This window comes from Lynx rufus, unplaced genomic scaffold (assembly GCF_022079265.1).
Source record: "Lynx rufus isolate CCGP_SWC_20201006 ecotype Redwood Valley unplaced genomic scaffold, mLynRuf1.p SCAF_14, whole genome shotgun sequence".
Classification (NCBI taxonomy): Eukaryota; Metazoa; Chordata; class Mammalia; order Carnivora; family Felidae; genus Lynx; species Lynx rufus.
The window spans coordinates 38,275,996-38,293,636 of record NW_025814828.1 but is presented as its reverse complement, the minus strand read 5'-3'; the positions used below and the strand labels follow the sequence as shown (position 1 = coordinate 38,293,636).

Below are 17,641 nucleotides of genomic sequence, written 5' to 3'. Positions count from 1 at the left end.
CTATCTCTCTCTCTCAAAATAAAAAAAAATTTTTTTTTTTGGTTAAAAAAGAAACAAAATCTTTAGGGGAGCCTGAGTGGCTTCATTGATTTAAGCCTCCACCTCTTGATTTCCGCTCAGGTCATGATCTTGAGGTTTGTGAGGTCCAGCCCCACGTCAGGTTCTGCACTGATACGAGGAGCCTGCTTGGGATTGTCTGTCTGTCTGTCTGTCTCTCTCTCTGTCTCTGCCCCTTCCATGCTTGTTTGCTCTCTCTCTCAAAAATAAATAGACATTAAAAAAAAACTCTCCGTCTTTCTCAGCATGCTTATTCTTTGAGGTAAACGTATGAGCTAATTTTGGAGACCCTCCCCTGTGGAACTCAGGGTCTGTCCCCATTGGCAGGTGTATTGACAACAGATTGTGAAGATAAAGAGGACAAAGATATTGATTAGGCCTTTGGGGGGAGGAGTCACAATATACAGCTTCCTACTCGGAGCACTTTATGTGTTTTTTTTTTTTAATTTTTTTTCAACGTTTATTTATTTTTGGGACAGAGAGAGACAGAGCATGAACAGGGGAGGGGCAGAGAGAGAGGGAGACACAGAATCGGAAACAGGCTCCAGGCTCCGAGCCATCAGCCCAGAGCCCGACGCGGGGCTCGAACTCAAGGACCGCAAGATCGCGACCTGGCTGAAGTCGGATGCTCAACCGACTGCGTCACCCAGGCGCCCCGAAGCACTTTATGTTTTAAAAAAAAAATTTTTTTTTTAACGTTTATTTATTTATTTATTTATTTATTTTTTTTAATTTTTTTTTCAACGTTTATTTATTTTTGGGACAGAGAGAGACAGAGCATGAACGGAGAAGGGGCAGAGAGAGAGTGAGACACAGAATCGGAAACAGGCTCCAGGCTCTGAGCCATCAGCCCAGAGCCCGACGCGGGGCTCGAACTCACGGACCGCGAGATCGTGACCTGGCTGAAGTCGGACGCTTAACCGACTGCGCCACCCAGGCGCCCCACGTTTATTTATTTTTGAGACGGAGAGAGACAGAGCATGAACGGGGGAGGGTCAGAGAGAGGGAGACACAGAATCGGAAGCAGGCTCCGGGCTCTGAGCTGTCAGCACAGAGCCCGACGCGGGGCTCGAACTCACGGACCGCGAGATCATGACCTGAGCCGAAGTCGGCCGCTTAACCGACTGAGCCACCCAGGCGCCCCACACTTTATGTTTTTCAGGAGAAATTAATTTTGATTGTGTTCAGAAAACACTCAGGGCCCCTCTCCTAAAAACTGTCACACGGGAGGTTAGGTTTCAACATACGAGCGGTGTGGGAAGGACACGAACATTCAATTTCCAGTCACCCGTCTATCCGTCCGTTCCTCCATCCAATCATCCAAAGCTTGTCAAACACTGATTGAATATATAACGCTCTTAAGCGTTATGGGAGCATGCAGATGATTGATTCCTTTCCTGAAGGGACCGGAAAGAGAAGAGATACCCACTCGGAACACCTAGAGAATGCTATCCGGATAACAAAGTGGACAGGTGCTGGCCAACACAGTAGGGGCTCAAAATGGAGTGAACTTTATGTTTAGTGCACTGATTGGGGGTGAGGTGAATTTTGGAAGGCTTCTAGAAGAACCTGTCTTGTGCTGGGCATAGAAAGTAGTTTAAGCTTTGCACCGACGGAGATCAGAAAGCAACGAATCTTCGAGGGAAGAAGCGGCAGTAACGCAGGGGTGACGACGGGCTGCTAAGATCGGGGAAACTTGTCTCCCTGACCAGAGCACAGAGGCCATCTCCTCGGCAGTCACCTCCAGAAACAGACTCAGGTGCCTGGATTTGTTCCAGGGAGCAAGGGCGCATTCCAGTAGCAGGGATGGAATGGAGCTGGCCTCCTTCCTTTCCCTTCTGAAGTTGAGGAATACGCCCATCTCAGGACACTGTTCCCTGCCCTCCCAGAGAGTCCCACGGTTCTCTGTCCTCTTTTATCTTTTCCCGCAAATGTCACCTTCTCAGCGAGGTCTTCCTTGACCACCTTATTAAAATTGCAATCAGGGGCACCTGTGTGGCTCAGTCGGTTAAGTGCCTGACTTCAGCTCAGGTCATGATCTCACGGTTCCTGGGTTCCAGCCCCGCGTTGGGCTCTGTGCTGTCTCTCAAAAATAAATAAGCATTTAAAAAATAAAAAAATAAAATAAATAAAAATAAGTAAATAACAAAAAGTTAAAATATAAAAATAAATTCATTAAAAATTTTTTTAATAAAAAAAGTTTTAATCAAAAAAGAAAAGAATCTCAAGTGGTTACTGGATCGAACTGGCCTTCCAGAGACCTTCTTTAAGTGAATTGAGCAGAGGCTCATAGAGCAGAGACCTAAGTAAGAGCTTGAGCCCTGAATACACGAACCCGAGGTTAAATTCTGTTCCCACTGCATGCAAGCTGTGTGACCTTGAACAAATTACTCAACCTCTCTGTGCTTCAGAACTCATTTGTAAAATGAAACCTACAATAAGCAGCTTACGCACGGAGTTGTTGTGAGCATTAAATTAAATACTTTAATGAAAACTGTTAGCCCTGTGGTGTTTAATAATTATAATTAAGAGGCTGGGAAGCTTCATGATCAAGAGTAGTGGACTTTGAATGTCTGAATTTATATCCTGCTGCTGCTTATTACTTATGAGACCTTGAGCAAATGGTCATGATTTCATCTGCCTCAGCCTCTCCTTCTGAAAGGGTTGTTGTGAAAATTAATGAGTCAGTACAGGCAAAGTGCCCAAGAGAACAAGGCCTGAACAGGGTACACACTCCATGTTAGCTGTTGTCTTACTGTTTGTTATCATTATTCCTGCAGGGTTTTGCTTAATATCTTAGCCGTCACCACCCCCATTTCTCCCTGCATGGACGGTTCCAGGCCTTGCGCGTGCTATCGTGCTGCTGGCTGGTTCCAAAGACCTTGCCATTGTCTACCCGCTCCCTCCAGCTTTCCCATGTGGTGATGTAATCAGAAGACAGTGTCAATGCCAGCTCACGGTGCTTAGAAATGTGAACTCAAAGGGGCACCTGGGTGGCCCAGTCAGTTAAGCGTCCGACTTCAGCTCAGGTCATGATCTCGCGGTCTGTGAGTTTGAGCCCCACTTCGGGCTCTGTGTTGACAGCTTGGAGCCTGGAGGGATTCTGTGTCTCTCTTTCTCTCTGCCCCCCACCCCCCGCCTCAAAAATAAACATAAAAAAAAGAAATGTGAGCTCATGAACAGAGGAAGAAAACCATTTGCTAAGTAAAGCTTATAGGACTTCCTTCCTCTCTCCCCCATGGGCAAGAATCCGTTTCTTTTCTTCCAAACTGGAAGTATAGACTGAAAGTAAAGCTTGGTCCTCCAAATTTGTTTATGGCCTAAGCATAGTCCTTGCCGATAGCTATAAAAGTGACTGAGTTCTGGAGGGCTGGGTGGCCTTCTCTGGCTCCCCGCAGGGAAGGAGGGCAAGATTCCCATGAACAGCAGAGAAAACCCCCTGAGAGGAAAAGGTCACTCTCAAGGAGCTGGATCTAAGAAGGGCCAGGCCACCTGTTCCTACTGGCTGAGACTGAGGTCAGTGCTGGGAATAAAATGGCAGAGGGACTTCCCTGATGGGACAGAAATCAGGATGCAGGGTCTTTGCCTCCAGACAACAAGAGCAGGACATCTGGAGCATTGAGAGTGATATTAGTGATGTGGTGTCGCTAAGCCAGCCTGTTTCTGAGAGCTTCTCACCTGCTTTGGTAGGTGGGGAATCCAGAAGGTAGATTTCAGATGTCTTTCCTGAGTCGGCTGAGGCTCACAGACTACAAAATAGGGTCACGTGATCATTAAGTCAGTTGCTTTTTTTTTTTTTTATAATGCTCATTTATTTATTTTGAGAGAGAGAGAGAGAGCAAGGGAGGGGCAGAGAAAGGGAGAAAGAGAATCCCAAGCAGGCTCTACACTATCAGCACGGAGCCGGACTCAACTGAGCCACCCAGGCGCCCCTGAACTGTTTTTCTTACACAAGCACTGACGGCATAAATTTCACTTAACATCTGCTTGGAATATTGTGTTTTCTTTTTCTTTTGTTTTGAGGCATATTTTGATTTACCATTTGATTTCTTATTTGACCTGTTGCTTGTGCAGTAGTGTGCTGCTTAATATTTACATATTAAATATTTAATATTTACATTGTCAATTTTCCAGCTCTGTTTTATTGTCGGTCTTTAGTTTTTGTGGTTGGAAAATGTACTTGGTATGGTTTCAGTCTTCTTAAATTTATAATATTTGTTATGTCTCTTTTTATGTGATTTAACTGGGGGATTCTTCTGTGTGTACTTGAGGAAAATGTGTTTTCAATTTTTCTTGGGTGGAATGTTTTATATATATATATATATATATATATATATATATATATCTTTTAGAACCAAGTAAAAAGTCTTCATGCCAAGAATTTTCGATTCTAAGAATTTATCCAAAGGAGGTTAATCAAAAATATGGATGTGGATGTATGGGTAAGAGGTGGGTGGTTGTGTAAATGACGGGACATTTATCATGATCACAAAGCCATCAGCAACATCTGTTTAATGAGCACATTTTGTTTGCTATGTATAAACTCACTTAATGCCTATAAAGCCCCTGTGAGATGGGTGCTATTATTCCAAATCTACAGTTAAGAGAACATAAATGTCAAGCGACTAGTAGTCACACAGCTATGAAGTTTCAAGAGTCCATTTAAGTCAGTTGTGTTGGCCTCTTAAAAGCCATCCTGTGTCCCTTGCAGTGCTGCTCTTCAAACTTTTACATTCTTTAACAAATTTTTTTAATGTTTATTTATTTTTGAGAGACAGAGAGACACAGAGTGAGTGGGGGAGGGGCAGAGAGAGAAGGAGGCACAGAATCGGAAGCAGGCTCCGGGCTCCGAGCTGTCAGCACAGAGCCCGATGTGGGGCTCGAACCCACAAACTGCGAGATTATGACCTGAGCCGGAGTTGAACGCCCAGCCGACTGAGCCACCCAGGTGCTCCCAAACTTTTACCTTCCTAAACATGAAGAACTTCAAGTAGCTTTTGCCCATGTGACTCTGTCTATCTTTACTATGTTAGAAATTAAAATTGAGGATTGTTTGAATATTAATTCACCGAAAATAACAATAACCCGATTACTGTCTGATATAACATATTTGTACGAAATGCATAGTTTCTAAAACAAAAAAAAATGCGTGAGTGGCATTGATTTACATTCTGCATATCTTTTTCACATCTGCTTAATAGCCGAGAGCTGGATTCTCGTATCTGTGTTGGCATTCAGTCCGTTGCAGCGTGTTGTTTGGGTTGAAATAAATAAAGGAAGTCTTCCTTCACGTGTGCTTGGAAAAGGGAGACCCTCACAGACTCTCTGAATGTACTTTAGGGAGCCTGAGGGGGTCCTTGGATCACAGTTTGAGAAACTCCTGGTCTCTGCGTGGTGTGGAATGTTACCTAATCATCAAGGGTAGAATTGTGAAAATACATGAAAGAATGCAAGAAACATAGCTGAAATGTTCATACCCACTATAGATTTCCGCTTGGTGGGATTTCAGGAATACCTACGGTTTCTTTATTTTCTTTGTCATCTAAAATTCCTGTAGTAGAACACACGCACATATACACATACCTATGATGTGTCACATCAAGCATGGTTCTTGGGATTCACCTTCCCCCCACCAGCAAGATGTATGCCTTTCAGCCCTGTCTCTCCACGAGCACTCATCCTCCATGAAGTGACCCCCAAAGAGCTTGGACTGCTCTGTACCGTGTGTTTGCCGCTCACTTCGCTCCACTGTTTCTTCTAGAAAGCCCGTAAGACAACGTGCCTTGGTCTCAAATCCTTCCTCATGGTGCTTGCTACGATGCTTACTTAATTTGTATCACGGGGTGGAGCGCCTTGGTGGCTCAGTCGGTTAAACGTCCAGCTGCTGATTTCAGCTCAGGTCACGATCTCATGGTTCGTGAGATCAAGCCCCGCGTTGGGCTGTCTGCTAACAGTGCGGAGCCTGCTTGGGGTTCTCTCTCCCTTTCTCTCTGCCCTCCTCAGCTTGTTCTCTCTCTCTCTTTCTCTGTCAAAAAAAATAAATAAACAGGGGCGCCTGGGTGGCTCAGTCGGTTGGGCGTCCGACTTCAGCTCAGGTCACAGTCTTGTGGTTCATGGGTTTGAGCTCCGCATCGGGCTCTGTGCTGACAGCTCAGAGCCTGGAGCCTGCTTAGGATTTGGTCTCCTTCTCTCTTTCTGCCCGTCCCCCGCTCACGTGCTCAAAAATAAATATTTTTTTTAAATCTGAGAACTCTATTCTGACTCATGGAGCTTGCCCTGGGGAAAGGTGAAGAACACCTTTTGGGTGAGGGTAGAGTTTCCGATCCCCTTCGGCCACACTGAGAAGTCTAGGGAGATGTCTTTGTTTCCCAGTCTTGGATGCACTCTGCCCCTGGTAGGTAGCCTGACTTGCTCCTTGAATACTGAAGTTCCGTCCCTCACCCTCTTTCTTTAAGTACCTTGTGCGCATGGTGGGAAGGGGGTCAGAGGCTGGCACCCCTCTCCTGGCGGGAATTGGCAACGGCCAGAGTAGGTCTGGGCTCAGTGGCAGACTTGAAAAGAAGAAGGTTGGGGCTCCTGGGTGGCTCAGTTGGTTAAGTGTCCGACTTCAGCTCAGGTCACGATCTCATGGTTCGTGGGTTTGAGCCCCACGTCGGACTCTGTGCTGACAATTCAGAGCCTGGAACCTGCTTCAGATTCTGTGTCTCCTTCTCTCTCTGCCCCTCCTCTGCTCTCTCTCTCTCTCTCTCTCTCTCAAAAATAAAATAGGGGCGCCTGGGTGGCGCAGTCGGTTAAGCGTCCGACTTCAGCCAGGTCACGATCTCGCGGTCCGTGAGTTCGAGCCCCGCGTTGGGCTCTGGGCTGATGGCTCGGAGCCTGGAGCCTGTTTCCGATTCTGTGTCTCCCTCTCTCTCTGCCCCTCCCCCGTTCATGTTCTGTCTCTCTCTGTCCCAAAAATAAATAATAAAAACGTTGAAAAAAAAATTAAAAAAAAAAAAATAAATAAAATAAACACTAAAAAAAATTAAAAGAAAAAAGTAGGAAGTTAATAACAGTGTTAAGAAATCTGCTCTACACTGAATGTGGCTCCCCCAAATTCACATGTTGAAATCCTGACCCACAATGCGAAAGCATGAAGAGATGGGGCCTTTGGGAGTGGCTGAGTCCTGGGCTGGAGCCCTCCCGAATGAGCTCAGTGCCCTTATAAAATTATGAGACCCCAGGGAGATAGATCCCTTGTCTCTTCTGCCATGGGAGGACACAGCAAGAAGACCGCCATCTATAAACCGTGAAGCGGCCCCCACCAGACACTAAAGCTGCCAGCACCTTGATCTTGGACTTCCCAGCCTCCAGAACCGTGGGAGAGAAATATCTATGGTACTTTGTTATGGCAGCCCAAAAGGACTAAGAAAAAAAACCTAAGTACAAATGATCATTGTGGGAGTTGAGGACGTTGGGTGTCGAGCAAATAACCAGTTCAAGGTCATACTGCTGAGATGAACTCACCTGTCCATCGCAGCAGTCCCCAGGCATGCGAAGGTTAGGATCATGACAGTAGCAGCTGCAGCAATAGCAACACAACATTTATCGAGAACCTCCCGCGTGCCGGCCACCGTCCAAAGTGACTTACGTGGCTCAACTCACTTCATTGTCCCAGCACATCCGTGAGGAAGCTGCTGTCGTTCCGTTTTACACACGGCTAGACTGAGGCCCAGAGAGGCTAAGCAACTTAACACAGCTGGTGACTGGCAGACAGACCCATCACTTGACCGAGGTAGGCCAACTGCAGAGCCCATGCTCTTACAGCTGAGATCCCAGGGGGTGACACAGAATGAGAAATACACGAAGCTGGTGCAGTGGAGACAGTGGCAGATGAATGGTAAACGGAGAGCTCTGGGACACTGAGAAGGCTCCCTAACCCAGCCGTTTAAGGTAATCTGGGCATACTTCCTGGAGGAAGGTGATGCGGCCAACAGATGTTGAGTTGGAAAGGTTGCCATCTGGGGCCCAAGGAGATTAAGCAACTCACTTACTCTGTGTCAATCAACTCAGGAAAAGGCAAAGCCGGAATGGGGACTCAGGCGTCCTTTGTGGAGCGTGATCCCGTGGGTCGGTCACAGATCTCCACTATGTTCTGTGTGCTGAACACTGATACAGGCATAAGGAGAGGTTTTAAAAAGTCAGCATGTAAATTGTATGATATGGTAGAAGAATTATATCCCAATAAAGCTGTTTTTTTTTTTAAGTCAGCATACCTGGAGCATGAGCGGGGAAGGGACAGGGAGAAGAGGGAGACACAGAATCTGAAGCAGGCTCCCGGCTCTGAACCGTCCGCACAGAGCCTGACGTGGGGCTCGAACTCACAAACCGCGAGATCGTGACCCGAGCCAAAGTTGGACACTTAACTGACCGAGCCATCTGGGCACCCCACTACTTTTTTTTTTTAATTTTTAACTTTATTTTAGAGAGAGAGAGAGCACGAGCAGGGGAGAGAGCAGAAGGAGAGGGAGAGAGAGAGAGAGAGAGAGAGAGAGAGAGAGAGAATCCCAGGCAGGCTCCACGCACAGCATGAGTCCTATGAAGGGCTCAAGCCCATGACCCAGGAATCATGACCTGAGCCAAAATCAAGAGTTGGACACTCACCCAACTGAGCCACTCAGGCACCCCCCAGGAGTTGCTTCTAAATATCATTCTTTTGCTAAAAGGAATGAAGTCTGCTTGAAAAAAACAGCAGATCGTAGGGCTGAGGCAGAGTTAATAGAAGAAGAGGCCGGAGAATCTTCCAGTGCCAGAAGTCAAGGAAGTGCTCAAGAAACAAAAAGATGGGGTCATTGCAAAGGACACAAGAGCCAGCCTGAATGAGCTCCCTGTGGACACGAGTGGAACAATTTGAACAACAAAATAAATAATACAGTATTAGATTACAATCCAGAGTATGAAGTAAATATATGAGTCCATAGTGATGCAAATAGGTGATTGAACAAATAAATAACAAGGGGGAAAGAGGCAAATCTTCCTTAGAGAAGAATTTTAATTTTTTTTAGCGTTTACTTATTTTTGAGACAGAGGGAGACAGAGCATGAACAGGGGAAAGGCAGAGAGAGAAGGAGACACAGAATCCGAAACAGGCTCCAGGCTCCGAGCCGTCAGCACAGAGCCCGACGCAGGGCTTGAACTCAAGAGCCGTGAGATCATGACCTGAGCCATGTCAGACGTTTAACTGACTGAGCCACCCGGGCGCGCCCCCCCCCCCCTCCTATCTCCTCTTGAGGTTGGACTGAAATTAGCGACTCTCTTCCAAAGGACAGAGCACGGAAAGGGGAAAATGGTAAGTTTACAGTGGAGAAAGCGGACAGGAGCCACCCTTAACCAAGGGATCAAGATTAGTATCATCAGTGGTAAGTCGTGTGCTTCTGAATGAGGTGATGAGAAGGGCGCTTTGCAAGAGAGTAGTTCTCATCACAAGGAAAAACCCAGTTTTGTCTTTTTTTGGTGTCTATATAAGGCGATAGGTGTTAACTAAACTATGTAATCACTTCATAGCATATGTAAATCAAGTCATGAGGCTGTACTTTTTTTTTTAATTTTTTTTTCAACGTTTATTTATTTTTGGGACAGAGAGAGACAGAGCATGAACGGGGGAGGGGCAGAGAGAGAGGGAGACACAGAATCTCGGAAACAGGCTCCAGGCTCTGAGCCATCAGCCCAGAGCCTGACACGGGGCTCGAACTCATGGACCGCGAGATCGTGACCTGGCTGAAGTCAGACGCTTAACCGACTGCGCCACCCAGGCGCCCCGAGGCTGTACATTTTAAACTTCCACAGAGTTATATGTCAATTATATCTCAGTAGAACTGAAAGAAGGAGCACCTGCGTGGCTCAGTCAGTTAAGCATCCAACTTCGGCTCGGGTCACGATCTTGCAGTTTGGGAGTTCGAGCCCCGTGTCGGGCTCTGGGCTGACCACTCAGAGCTTCAGATCCTCTCTCTCTGCCTCTCTCCCCCCTCTCTCTTTCTTTCTCTCTCAAAAATAAATATTTTTTTTTTTAAAATTTTTTTTTTTTTTCAATGTTTTTTTTTATTTATTTTTGGGACAGAGAGAGACAGAGCATGAACGGGGGAGGTGCAGAGAGAGAGGGAGACACAGAATCGGAAACAGGGTCCAGGCTCCGAGCCATCAGCTCCGAGCCTGACGCGGGGCTCGAACTCACAGACCGCGAGATCGTGACCTGGCTGAAGTCGGACGCTTAACCGACTGCGCCACCCAGGCGCCCCAAAAATAAATATTTTTTAAAAACTGAAAGAAGAGATGTAAACTTAACAAACCAGAAGTGACGGTTGTGTGACCACAAATTAAAGTTACTATTTTGGGGGCGCCTCCAGAGGCCCAGGCAGCTAAGCTTCCGACTTGGCTCAGGTCATGATCTCGCAGTTCGTGGGTTCAAGCCCCGCGTCAGGCTCTGTGCTGACAGATTAGAGGTTGAAGTCTGCCTCAGATTCTGTGTCTCCCTCTCTCCCTGCCCCTCCCCTACTCGTGATCTGTCTCTCTCTCTCTCTCTCTCCCTCAAAAATAAACAAAACATTAAAAAAAATAAAGTCACTATTTTGTTTTGTGTGACAATAAAGAAAGCGAGGGGCAGGAATTGACTGGCAAGGGACAAAGGAGAACTTTCTATGGGGTGATGGGAATGTTTTCTATCTTGATCATGGTGGTAGTGACACGGGTGCATACATGTGTCAAAACTCCCCAAATTGTACATTTAAAATGGTTGCATTGTATGTAAATTATACCTTAATAAAGTTAATTAAAAAGTGTGATGGTTAATGTGTTAACTTGGCTGGGCCACAATACCAATATTTGATCAAACACTATCCTAGATGTTTCCATGGAGGTATTTTTAGGTGAGATTAACATTGAAATCAGTAGACTTTGGGGGGGGGGGGCTGTGCCTGGTTGTCCCAGTCAGTTAAGCGTCCTTCTTCAGCTCAGGTCATGATCTCATGGTTTGTGGGTTCAAGCCCCGCATCAGGCTCTGTGCTGACAGCTCAGAGCCTGGAGCCTGCTTGGGATTCTGTGCCTCCCTCTGTCTCTGCCCTTCCCCTGCTCTCTCTCTCTCTCTTTCTCTCTCTTTCATACACACACACACACACACATAAACATTAAAAAATTAAAAAAAAAAGAAATCAGTAGACTTTGAGTAAAGTAGATGAGCCTCCATAATGAGAGTGGGCCTCGTCTAATCAGTCGAAGGCCTTAATAGAAAAAGACCACGGTCCTGGAAGGAAGAGGAAATTCTGCCAGCAGACAGCCTTTAGGCATGAAGTGCAGTTCTCTGGCTCTCCAACCTGCTGGCCTCCCCTGCAGATTTTGGACTTGACAAGCCTCCACAATTGTGTGAGCCAATTTTTTAAAATAAATCTCCTTCTCCACACCCTGCCATACACACACACACACACACACACACACACACACACACACACAGTGGTCTTGGTTCTGTTTCTCTGGAGAACTCTACATAACACAAGAAGAAAAGTAAGCCTGCATCATAAATCTTCCCTGAGAACTTTACAGCCTCGTTCGAAAGAGAAGACCAGCATGACCACAGAATGAATACAAGAATGAGCACGAAATGTCTTCTCATTTCCCAACTCATTTCTCTGCCTACAAAATCAGCGTGAGATGAGTCTTTCCTGACCGACTCAGAGTTACGGTGACATTTTGGCTGACCATGGACCTTGTGTTATCCCACGTTGGGTGAAAGATGATGTCAGAAGCACAGCCTGACTTCTGACTCAGGCTTTCAGGTTAACCCAAGGTGCTTTTTGTGCGTGTCCCCAACTGCCATTGGGTTAAACTTCCCAGAGATGATTTACAGGCTGTCTTATCACTAATCTTTGGAGAAATGTGTGTCCTTTAACTCTGTGTTGAGGTGTCCCTACCCTGCTGGGAGAACCAGGGAGTACAAATATGTTCCCAAGAGAGGCTTGAAATTGTCTCTTCTTGGGGCGCCTGGGTGGCTCAGTTGGTTGAGCGTCCAACTTCGGCTCAGGTCATGATCTCACGGTTCATGGGTTCGAGGCCCGCATCAGGTCTCTTCTTTATTTTTTTTTAAATTTTAGAGGGGGTGGGGAGCAGGTGGAGGGAGGGGGAGAGAGAGAGAGAGAGAGAGAGAGAGAGAGAGAATCTTAAGCAGGCTCTGAAATCACGAATTGGACGATTAACCAACTCAACCACCCAGGTGCCTCTGAATTGTCTCTTCTTTCTGCTTTGACCTTGAAATTCCTCCGGGAACTCCTTGTTGACCTAGCACCTATGATTGCTTGGAAAAGCTTGCTGGGCTGTGTCTCATGGCTCTTCCTACATATGCTTACATCCCTACAATCGGTTTTTCATCTTCTTCTACCTTGTGTAACATTTATAGTTGTGATTTTCTGATCCTCCAGACCCATAGGGTCCCATCACTCTGAGGTATTTGCAAGTATCACTGGCAAATGAGATAACTTTTGGTAACCCCACTAATGTACCGGCATTTAAATGTTTCGTGGTAGGGGTTCTAATTTCAGAGAGAAACCCTTTTATTGTTTTTTGGGGGGGGTTGGCACCAAATTTATTTAGGTAACAGAGAATTGAGCTGGAAATTTCTATGCTGAAAAGCTAAGTACGGTTCTAAGGACACAAGGAATTAAAACGCTTAAGTGTATGTCACAAATTGACAAGGAATTTGAGTATTTTTACATTATAGTGAATGTTTCCTTTTAAAAATACCTTATATCTCACAGGGCAAATCATACCCCTTCAGGGGCCCCTTCCCACCTGTGTGGAACCCAATTGTGTACCTAGATCATAACAACCTTTGGAGGACGATGGATGACATGGGACGAGAGGTAAAGCTCACTAAAGCTTCTTTGACTGCATTTGTATTTTTCATAAGCTTAGTCCTTAAGAGAAGGAAGGGATTATGTATCAGCAATGCCTAGCGTATGGCTTCGTACAGAAGGTATCTCCGTGCAGATTTACGAAATGGGCGAATGAACCTGTTTCTACCCTCTAAACGAGTAAGACGTCCACCAGAGTGCTGTCTGTGTATCACCGGTGAGGAGGGAGAGAAGACGATGTAGCACTCAGCCTTCCTGGCAGGACGTTTCTAATTTAGAAAGTCCTCAGGACATAGCAGAATAAGACTCCTAAGGTCTTTTGACACACACGGAGCTTGCTTGACCTGCAACTCCAATTTAGGTGTGACTTAGTACGGCTGTCTGGTCCAGGTTAAAGAGCTAAATTTATGAATGCCGCCTCTAAAGGAGTAACTTGGTCATCGACTTTTGCAAGTGGCCCGATTTCAACGTAGCCTCCGCTGATTGTGCGGGGAGTGTTACCGGAAATTAAATATGGATCCGGTGGTGTAGACCGATAATAGGAACGCTACACAAACCGCTTCGGTTGGGCAGTAAAAATCCTTACTGGGAGAATTTGGAAAGCTTACGTTTTCCTTCTTCAAGGTAGAGTTTTTAATACTATTGAGAGAGCTATTTAAAATGGAAAGTTACGTTTGTGTTTCCTTCCCCCCTCCCCGAACCCTTACCTGAGTGTAGATCCCCAGTGATGCCCCGTGGAAGGCACCCCTTGCAGAGGAGTGGGACCACATGACCATGAAGGAGCTGCTAAACAAGATCTGCTGGACAGAGTAAGACTCCCCACGCAGGCATTTACTCCGATCATCTTTCAGGTTTATTTAGCGGCACCATTCAATGGCTCTGGAACTGCTTTGTGTCTAAAACCACACCATTCGGCCCCATGGAATGCTGAGAAATCTTGGAAGTGGCTTCGGTCCTAAAGATGTCTAGACATCTTTAGAATAGCTATGCATCACAGAGGGGGTATTACCCCCCCAAAGTCCTCAGAACAGACCAGAATGTGCCACCATCTTTATGTAGAACAATTTATGGGGCGCCTGGGTGGCTCAGTCGGTTGAGCGCCTGACTCTTGGTTTCGGCTCGGGTCGTGATCTGGCAGTTTTGTGGGTTCGAGCCCCACGTCGGGCTCTGTGCTGACAGTGCGGTGCCTGCTTGGGATTCTCTCTCTCCCTCTCTCTATCTGCCCTTCCCCTACTCACACTATCCCTGTCTCTCTCAAAATAAATAATAAACTTAAAAAAAAAAAAGAACAGGGGTGCCTTGCCCGGGTGGCTCTAGTCGGTTAAGCGCCCGACTTCAGCTCATGTCATGATCTCACCGTTCAGGAGTTCGAGCCCCGCACCGGGCTCTGTGCTGACAGCTCAGAGCCTGGAGCCTGCTTCGGATTCTGTGTCTCCCCCTCTCTCTGCCCCTCCCCCACTCACGCTCTGCCGTTCTTTCTCTCAAAAATAAATAAACATCAAAAAATTAAAAAACTTAAAACAATGCAGGCCTGGACTAACCCTCCCCCCCCTCCGCCAGCCCCCTTTATTGAAAAACATGTAGCATTGAAAGCAAGTATTCAGGACTCAGACATTTCCATTCTGGTTGGCAGAGCTGGGAACTGGATACAAATTGTGGAGGCGATATAGACAGGCAACATGGAGAGGCCTCCCTGCTCTCCGACCCCAGGAAAAAAGGAAGGGGTTCTAAGGATCCAAGCACATGGTGAATTTGTAAAAAACAAAGAGATACAGAAGCCATGTTCAGGGAGACTGTCCTCCCATGCTAAACAGCATCAGTTGAGAATATGTTTGGTTCTGGGGTTGATGTCTTCATTTTTTTTTTTTAATGTTTATTTGTTTTTGAGAGAGAGAGTGAGCAGGGCAAGGGGAGAGAGAGAGTGAGACAGAGGATCCCGAGCAGGCTCCGTGCTGACAGCAGAGAGCCCAACGCGGGGCTTGAACTCACAAACTTGCTGAAACCAAAAGTCAGACGCTCAAGAATGAGCCACCCAGGCACCCCTGATGTCTTCACTTTGTAGGCATTGGGGAGGGGAGCTGGACACTGATAACTGAAAATAAGAACAAGTTTGTAGGAATATCTGAATCTAAGATATGGAAGCAAGAGACATAACGTTTATATGCTTCTTGATAGAGAAATTCAGCTTTGTAGAGTTTCGCTTAAAGGACAGAGAGGGGCGCCTGGGTGGCTCAGTCGGTTAAGCGTCCGACTTCAGCTCGGGTCATGATCTCACAGTCCGTGAGTTCAAGCCCCGAGTCGGGCTCTGTGCTGACAGCTCAGAGCCTGGAGCCTGCTTCGGATTCTGTGTCTCCCTCTCTCTCTGCCCCACCCCCACTCATGCTCTGTCTCTCTCTGTCTCAAAAATAAATAAAAACATTAAAAAAAATTAAAAAAAAAAGAAGGACAGAGAAAAGAAGAGCAGGAGAAAGGCATACAGGGAGAAGGGGAAAAAGAAGGAGATTCAAAGCTTTAATTTTAAAAGGGAAAATGTATGTGTCCCAAAACAAAAGATTGGTTAAATCAATAATGGGGCACCCAAAAACTAGAATACTCTGGTCTTTTAATTTTTTTTCAACGTTTATTTTATTTTTGGGACAGAGAGAGACAGAGCATGAACGGGGGAGGGGCAGAGAGAGAGGGAGACACAGAATCCGAAACAGGCTCCAGGCTCCGAGCCATCAGCCCAGAGCCCGACGCGGGGCTCGAACTCACGGACCGCGAGATCGTGACCTGGCTGAAGTCGGACGCTTAACCGACTGCGCCACCCAGGCGCCCCTACCCTGGTCTTTTAAAATCATGTTGTAGGAGCTCCTGGGTGGCTCAGTGGGTTAAGTGTCCCAGCTCTTGATTTCAGTTCAGGTTATGATCTCGGAGTCCGTGGGTTTGTGTCCTGTGTCCACTTCTGCACCGATGGTGTGGAGTCCACTTGGGATTCTCTCTCTCCTCTGTCCCTCCCCCTTGCGCGCATGCACGCACACAAAAAATTTTTTTTAATCATGTCGTGGAAAAATATTTAACGGCTTGGAAAAACTTTATAATATTAAACACGTATATGATCTCATTTTTAAAGAGGAAACTATATATGTAATGCAAAAGCAATGGACATCCATCAAAATGTTTTTAATACTTAATACTACAGTGCAAACATTGATCCATGTCATTAAAAATGCCTCATTAACTATCATATATTATGATTGCAGAATATTCCATGGAAAGCAGGTGCTATCGTGCATGTATCCGTTATCTTCCTGATGGACATTTTGGTCACCTCCAGTTTTTCATAATTTTTATTATTATATAATATTCTGTTGGAAACATCTTTGTGCTTCTCCGATATTTTCAACCTTTGAAAACAACCAATTCTGGAATAGTAAAATCCTTTCATTATCATGAAATCAATGCCTATTATTAATGATATCTTTAAAAAAAATTTTTTTTTACATTTATTTATTTTTGAGAGACAGAAACAGAGCACACGTGCGGGTGGGGCAGAGAGAGAGGGAGACACAGAATCCGAAGCAGGCTCCAGGCTCCGAGCTGTCAGCACAGAGCCCAACGTGGGGCTCGAACTCACAAACCGTGAGATCGTGACCTGACCTGAAGTCGGACGCTCAACTGACTGAGCCACCCAGGCGCCCCAATGATATCTTTTTAAACGCTTAAGCTATTTACCAGGTTTTTTTGAGAATGCAGTTTGCAATACAACTTATTTTTATTGTAGTGCAATTTCAATATTTTAAATTCTATACATTAGATTTTCAAAATATAGTGAGGATTTAATTATCTGCATTTATTTTATAACTTCCATTACAAAACGCTTTTCATAAAGTCAGTAAGGTTTTTTCTTTTCCAAGAGAGCTTTGAAGCTCCTTGAAGAAGGCACGCATTGTATTTCTTTGGGATTATAGAGATCTGACTTTTTCTACCATAGGCCTTGGCCTAAACCCCCCATTCGTGAATATTCTAGGTTGTTGGTTGACAAAATAAAACACTCTGAGATACTAAGATTACATGAACACAAGGTAATTTTTAAATTTTTCTAGGCAAGATCTACGTGGTATCATTTTCTTGTTTTAAAGGAGATAATCCCCAAAATATCCAACCTATTGTTACTCAAACTAAAGCACAGTTATATGTTCCAAGAATAATGTTGATCAGTCTTCCAGTTATTACCATTTAAAAAGTGTTTTTCAAAAAAAAAAAAGTACTTTTCAGAAACAAGTTAAATTTACAATGTGGTCAAGGTTATGTAAATACACTTTCCAAAGCCTGTAAACTAAAAAAAAGCCCCAAAATGAAACCAGTGATTACCTTTTGGGGGGCAGAAATATGGAAGATACTCATTCCCTCACCTTCTTATTTTATGAATTTTCCAAATTTTATATAATGTGTATGTATTTTTCATGTAGAAAAATATAATAACATTTATCTTCTAAAAAGTCAACAGGGCAAAGAACATGAAAATATTATTGCACAAGCTTCCTTGACCTGTTCTTCTCATTTCTTTTCTCACTAAAGCTCCCAGAGCAAATCAAATAAAGGATTAGGAATGGCCTGGCCCTCCAAAGAGAATTACTTTTAGATCTCCCTCCATTTCAAACCAGGATTATTTGTCTCCCACCCAGTTGGCAACAATAATAACTAGAATCGCAGCAGTGTTTTTGTGT

General features: G+C 45.3%; 1 protein-coding gene across 1 annotated transcript in view; it reads left to right on the top strand.

The window, feature by feature from the left end:
* Nucleotides 1-17,641, top strand: part of MAOB (monoamine oxidase B) — a 116,230-nt gene that overhangs the window by 70,649 nt on the left and 27,940 nt on the right. Inside the window, exons 4-5 of the mRNA XM_047076102.1 lie at nucleotides 12,837-12,941; nucleotides 13,650-13,741. Of these exons, the coding sequence (XP_046932058.1) occupies nucleotides 12,837-12,941; nucleotides 13,650-13,741 (197 nt within the window). The remainder of the gene's footprint in view (nucleotides 1-12,836; nucleotides 12,942-13,649; nucleotides 13,742-17,641) is intronic.